Here is a 7,058-nt window from a genome sequence, read left to right on the forward strand (position 1 = left end):
TACTTTCTTTGTCCATTGCCTTTTCAGATCACACACACACACACACACACACAGGTGTTGTAAGCCGTAGTACCGAGAAGTTTACGGGCAAAGTGCCTTGCTCAAGTACACAGCGGTCATGTTGACCCAGAGCTCTGTCTGTGTAGTAGTTGAACTGTTATCCCCAGTCTGAGATTTGATCCAGAACCCTCTCCTGTGTTTTGTCTTTGCAGTTTGAGAAGCCAGGAAAAGAAGACTTTGACTATCCCGACATGGCAAAGATAGCAGGTGGTTGTCATTTCATTTCATTAGTGTACCTGTCCTGTACTTGCCAACCTTGCTACATTCACCTGGATACACCTTGAGCTATAGTCACCTGGATACTACCTGGTTATAATACCCTGTGTTGTACATGTCATATAATAGTCCCATTCTACATGCAACATTTTGAGTGATGCCCATTGTTCCCTGTTGTGTCTTATAATCATGTGTTTATGACTCAGGTGAGAGGGCCTTGTCTGATGCTGGAGTCCCCTACTCTGCCATACAGCAAGCCTGTGTGGGCTATGTGTATGGTAAGAGACTGTCATGGATTATAATGTTAACTGTCCGTTACTTAACAGTATTTTTTTAGGCATATTAAATGCCCTGTGAGTTGCCTTCAAATTCAGTCCAAAAGTGCTGTAAGTGTCCACCTAGTAATAAGCTATGATGTTGTATAGGCCTAGTAATAAGCTATGATGTTGTATAGGCCTAGTAATAAGCTATGATGTTGTATAGGCCTAGTAATAAGCTATGCTGTTGTATAGGGCCTGTAAGATATTATAACACAACGCAATCCTTCACCTGAGCTGACCTGTGTCTGTGTCACGAAGAGAACTGTCTAGTGATGAACTATTGCTTTTAAAACAAGATCACTTTAAAATGAGGTCATTTTGACATCTGTCTGTCCATCTGTGTGTCTCGGGTGACTCCACTTGTGTTACTGTCAATGTAAATGACCATATTATTATCATTATTTTTCAGGTGACTCTACCTGTGGCCAGAGGGCCATCTACCACAGCCTTGGCCTGTCAGGGATCCCCATCATCAACGTCAACAACAACTGCTCCACAGGCTCCACTGCCCTGTTCATGGCCCGACAGCTAATCCAGGGAGGTGAGTGGGACTCGACCGTAGATATATTAATCATATCTGTGTTACACATACAGTACTCTATATATACAAAAGTATGTGGACACCCCTTGAAATTAGTGGATTAGGCCATTTCAGCCACACCCATTGCTGACAGGCGTATAAAATCGAGCACACAGTTGTTCAATCTCCATAGACAAACATTGGCAGTAGAATGTCCTTACTAAAGAGCTCAGTGACTTTCAACGTGGCACTGTCATAGGATACCACCTTTCCAACAAGTCAGTTCGTAAAATTTCTGCCCTGCTAGAGCTGCCCCGGTCAACTGTAAGTGCTGTTATTGTGAAGTGGAAATGTCTAGGAGCAACAAAGGCTCTGCCGCGAAGTGGTAGACCACACAAGTTCACAGAACGGAACCGGCGGTTGCTGAAACACGTAGCGAGTAAAAATCGTCTGTCCTCGGTTGCAACGCTCACTACTGAGTTACAAACTGCCTCTGGAAGCAATGTCAGCACAAGAACTGTTTGTCAAGAGCTTCATGAAATGGGTTTCCATGGCAGAGCAGCCGCACACAAGCCTAAGATCACCATGCGCAGTGCCAAGCGTCGGCTGGAGTGGTGTAAAGCTCGCCACCATTGGACTCTGGAGCAGTGGAAACACGTTTTCTGTAGTGATGAATCACGCTTCACCATCTGCTAGTCCGACAGACGAATCTGGGTTTGGCGGATGCCAGTAGAACGCTACCTGCCCAAACGCATAGTGCCAACTGCCAACTGTAAAGTTTGGTGGAGGAGGAATAATGGTCTGCTGTTGTTTTTCATGATTTGGGCTAGTCCCCTTAGTTCCAGTAAAGGGAAATCTTAACGTTACAGCATACAAGGATGTTCTAGACGATGCTGTGCTTCCAACTTTTTGGCAACAGTTTGAGGAAGGCTCTTTCCTGTTTCAGCATGACAATACCCCCGTGCACAAAGCGAGGTCCATACAGAAAAGGTTTGTCGAGATCGGTGTGGAAGAACTTGACTGGCCTGCACAGAGCCCTGACCTCATCCCCATCGAACACTTTTTGCGATGAATTGGAACGCCGACTGCGAGCCAGGCCTAATCGCCCAACATCAGTGCCTGACCTCACTAATGTTCTTGTGGCTGAATGGAAGCAAGTCCCCGCAGCAATGTTCCAACATCTAGTGGAAAGCCTTCCCAGAAGAGTGGAGGCTGTTATAGCAGCAAAGGGAGGACCAACTCCATATTAATGCACATGATTTCAGAATGAGATGTTCGACGAGCAGGTGTGCCACATACTTTTTTCCCCCTTCCCTGGACGTCATTGGATGGGACACGGAGAGGTGAGTGGGACTGAGAGAGAGGGGGGCAGGATTGATTCCTAGGACTAGGAGTCTTTCCCTGCTCTGGTCACATGTTCAGGACAAACTTCTGACCCTAGTGATGCCATGTCCTGGAAGCAAACTGAAGTAGGATGCATGCTCATCTACTATAATCCGTCTTATGCTGGACCTAAACATATGCCTTCTTTTGCTGACTGTAGGTCTGGCTGACTGTACACTAGCCCTTGGCTTTGAAAAGATGGAGAGAGGCTCCTTGTCATCAAAGGTAAGACCAATTGTAGTACATGATCAGGACTAACCCAGTGTATTGTAGTACATGATCAGGACTAACCCAGTGTATTGTAGTACATGGACAGGACTAACCCGGTGTATTGTAGTACATGTACAGGACTAACCCGGTGTATTGTAGTTCATGGACAGGACTAACCCGGTGTATTGTAGTACATGTAACAGGACTAACCCCGGTGTAATTGTAGTCATGGACAGGACTAACCCGGTGTATTGTAAGTAACATGGACAGGACTAACCCGGTGTATTGTAAGTACATGGACAGGACTAACCGGTGTATTGTAGTTACATGGACAGGACTAACCCGGTGTATTGTAGTACATGGACAGGATACAACCCGGTGTATTGTAGTACATGGACAGGACTAACCGGTGTATTGTAGTCATGGACAGGACTAACCCGTGTATTGTAGTACATGGACAGGACTAACCCAGTGTATGTGTAGTACATGGACAGGACTAACCCGGTGTATTGTAGTTCATGACAGGACTAACCGGTGTATTGTAGTCATGGACAGGACTAACCCGGTGTATTGTAGTACATGGACAGGACTAACCCGGTGTATTAGTACAGATGGACAGGACTAACCCGGTGTATTGTAGTCATGGACAGGACTAACCGGTGTATTGTAAGTACAGGTTGGACAGGACTAACCCGGTGTAATTGTAGTTCATGGACAGGACTAACCCGGTGTATTGTAGTAATGGACAGGACTAACCCGGTGTATTGTAGTTCATGGACAGGACTAACCGTGTATTGTAGTTCATGGACAGGACTAACCCGGTGTATTGTAGTACATGCACAGGACTAACCGTGTACGTTGGTAGTATATAATGGACAGTGGACTAACCCGCGTGTATTGTCGTACATGACAGGACTAACCGGTGTATTGTAGTACATGATCAGGACTAACCCAGTGTATTGTAGTTCATGGACAGGACTAACCCGGTGTATTGTAGTACATGGACAGGACTAACCCGGTGTATTGTAGTTCATGGACAGGACTAACCCGGTGTATTGTAGTTCATGATCAGGACTAACCCGGTGTATTGTAGTACATGGACAGGACTAACCCGGTGTATTGTGTACATGGACAGGACTAACCCGGTGTATTGTAGTTCATGGATCAGGACTAACCCGGTTTTATTGTGTACATGGACAGGACTAACCCGGTGTATTGTAGTTCATGATCAGGACTAACCCAGTGTATTGTAGTTCATGGACAGGACTAACCCGGTGTATTGTAGTACATGATCAGGACTAACCCAGTGTATTGTAGTAATGATCAGGACTAACCCAGTGTATTGTAGTTCATGGACAGGACTAACCCGGTGTATTGTAGTACATGGACGGACTAACCCGTGTATTGTAGTTCATGGACAGGACTAACCCGTGTATGTAGTACATGGACAGGACTAACCCGGTGTATTGTAGTCATGGACAGGACTAACCCAGTGTATTGTAGTACTGGACAGGAACTAACCCAGTGTATTGTAGTTCATGATCAGGACTAACCGGTGTATTGTAGTTCATGACAGGACTAACCCGGTGTATTGTATCATGGACAGGACTAACCCGGTGTATTGTAGTTCATGGACAGGACTAACCGGTGTATTTGAGTTCATGATCAGGACTAAACCCGGTGTATGTGTAGTTCATGGACAGACTAACCCGTGTATTGTAGTTCATGGACAGGACTAACCCGGTGTATTGTAGTACATGGACAGGACTAACCCAGTGTATTGTAGTTCATGGACAGGACTAACCCGGTGTATTGTAGTTCATGATCAGAGGACTAACCCGTGTATTGTAGTTCATGATCAGGACTAACCCGGTGTATTGTAGTTCATGGACAGGACTACACGGTGTATTGTAGTTCATGATCAGGACTAACCCAGTGTATTGTAGTTCATGGACAGGACTAACCCGGTTTTTTGTCGTACATGGACAGGACTAACCCGGTGTATTGTAGTTCATGGACAGGACTAACCCGGTGTATTGTAGTTCATGATCAGGACTAACCCGGTGTATTGTAGTTATGGACAGGACTAACCCGGTGTATTGTAGTACATGGACAGGACTAACCCGGTGTATTGTAGTTCATGGACAGGACTAACCCGGTATTGTAGTTCATGATCAGGACTAACCCGGTGTATTGTAGTCATGGACAGGACTAACCCGGTGTATTGTAGTATGGCAGGACTAACCCGTGTATTGTAGTTCATGATCAGGACTAACCCAGTGTATTGTAGTTCATGATCAGGACTAACCCGGTGTATTGTAGTTCATGACCAGGACTAACCCGGTGTATTGTAGTTATGATCAGGACTAACCCGGTGTATTGTAGTTCATGGACAGGACTAACCCGTGTATGTGTATGGACAGGACTAACCCGGTGTATTGTAGTACATGACAGGACTAACCGGGTGTATTGTAGTTCATGGACAGGACTAACCCGGTGTATTGTAGTAGTGACCCGGTATGGTGGAGTGTGTGTAAGTCTTGACAGGACTAACCCGGTGTATTGTAGTTCATGGACAGGACTAACCCGGTGTATTGTAAGTATACTGAGCCAGGACTAAACCCGGTGTATTGTAGTTCATGGACAGGACTAACCCGGTGTATTGTAGTTCATGATCAGGACTAACCCGGTTGTATTGTAGTACATGATCAGGACTAACCCGGTGTATTGTAGTACATGGACAGGACTAACCCGTGTATTGTAGTTCATGGACAGGACTAACCCGGTGTATTGTGTTCATGATCAGGACTAACCCGGTGTATTGTAGTCATGGACAGGACTAACCCAGTGTATTGTAGTACATGGACAGGATAACCCGGTGTATTGTAGTTCAATGTGCAGGACTAACCCGGTGTATGTAGTTCATGACTCAGGACTAACCCGGTGTATTGTAGTACATGGACAGGACTAACCCGGTGTATTGTAGTTCATGATCAGGACTAACCCGTTGTATTGTAGTTCATGATCAGGACTAACCCGGTGTATTGTAGTACATGGACAGGACTAACCCGTGTATTGTATGTAGCATGGACGAGGACTAACCCGGTGTATTGTAGTTCATGGACAGGACAAACCCGGTGTATTGTAGTTCATGAAGCAGGACTACCCGGTGTATTGGTACATGGACAGGACTAACCCGGTGTATTGTAGTACATGGACAGGACTAACCCGGTGTATTGTAGTTCATGGACAGGACTAACCCAGTGTATTGTAGTTCATGGATCAGGACTAACCCGGTGTATTGGTTCATGATCAGGACTAACCCGGTGTATTGTAGTTCATGATCAGGACTAACCCGGTGTATTGTAGTACATGGACAGGACTAACCCGGTGTATTGTAGTACATGGACAGGACTAACCCAGTGTATTGTAGTTCATGGATCAGGACTAACCCGGTGTATTGTAGTACATGGACAGGACTAACCCGGTGTATTGTAGTACATGGACAGGACTAACCAGTGTATTGTAGTTACATGGACAGGACTAACCCGGTGTATTGTAGTTCATGATCAGGACTAACCCGGTGTATTGTAGTACATGGACAGGACTAACCGGTGTATTGTAGTACTGGACAGGACTAACCCAGTGTATTGTAGTTCATGGACAGGATAACCCGGTTATTAGTTCATGACAGGACTAACCCGGTGTATTGTAGTACATGGACAGGACTAAACCCAGTGTATTGTAGTACATGGACAGGACTAACCCGGTGTATTGTAGTTCATGGACAGGACAACCCGGTGTATTGTAGTACATGAATCAGCATACCCGGTGTATTGTAGTACATGGACAGGACTAACCCGGTGTATTGTAGTACATGGACAGGACTAACCCAGTGTATTGTAGTACATGGACAGGACTAACCCGGTGTATTGTAGTACATGGACAGGACTAACCCGGTGTATTGTAGTACATGGACAGGACTAACCCAGTGGTATTTGTAGTTCATGGACAGGACTAACCCGGTGTATTGTAGTCTATGGACAGGACTAACCCGGTGTATGTAGTCATGGACAGGACAAACCCGGTGTATTGTAGTTCATGATCAGGACTAACCCGGTGTATTGTAGTACATGACAGGACTAACCCGGTGTATTGTAGTTCATGGACAGGCCTAACCCGGTGTATTGTAGTACATGGACAGGACTAACCCAGTGTATTGTAGTTCATGATCAGGACTAACCCGTGTATGTGTAGTACATGGACAGGACTAACCGTGTATTGGTAGTTCATGATCAGGACTAACCCAGTGTATTGTAGTACATGGACAGGACTAACCCGGTGGTAAT

The 7,058-nt window shown here is 45.6% G+C and overlaps 1 protein-coding gene across 1 annotated transcript in view; it reads left to right on the forward strand.

Moving 5' to 3' along the window:
- scp2a (sterol carrier protein 2a) overlaps positions 1-7,058 on the forward strand; it is a 28,723-nt gene that overhangs the window by 889 nt on the left and 20,776 nt on the right. Inside the window, 4 exon segments of the mRNA XM_024136890.2 lie at positions 213-267; positions 483-554; positions 1,006-1,137; positions 2,660-2,724. Coding sequence (XP_023992658.2) covers positions 213-267; positions 483-554; positions 1,006-1,137; positions 2,660-2,724 — 324 coding nt within the window.

Source organism: Salvelinus sp. IW2-2015, unplaced genomic scaffold (assembly GCF_002910315.2).
Source record: "Salvelinus sp. IW2-2015 unplaced genomic scaffold, ASM291031v2 Un_scaffold1046, whole genome shotgun sequence".
Classification (NCBI taxonomy): domain Eukaryota; kingdom Metazoa; phylum Chordata; class Actinopteri; order Salmoniformes; family Salmonidae; genus Salvelinus; species Salvelinus sp. IW2-2015.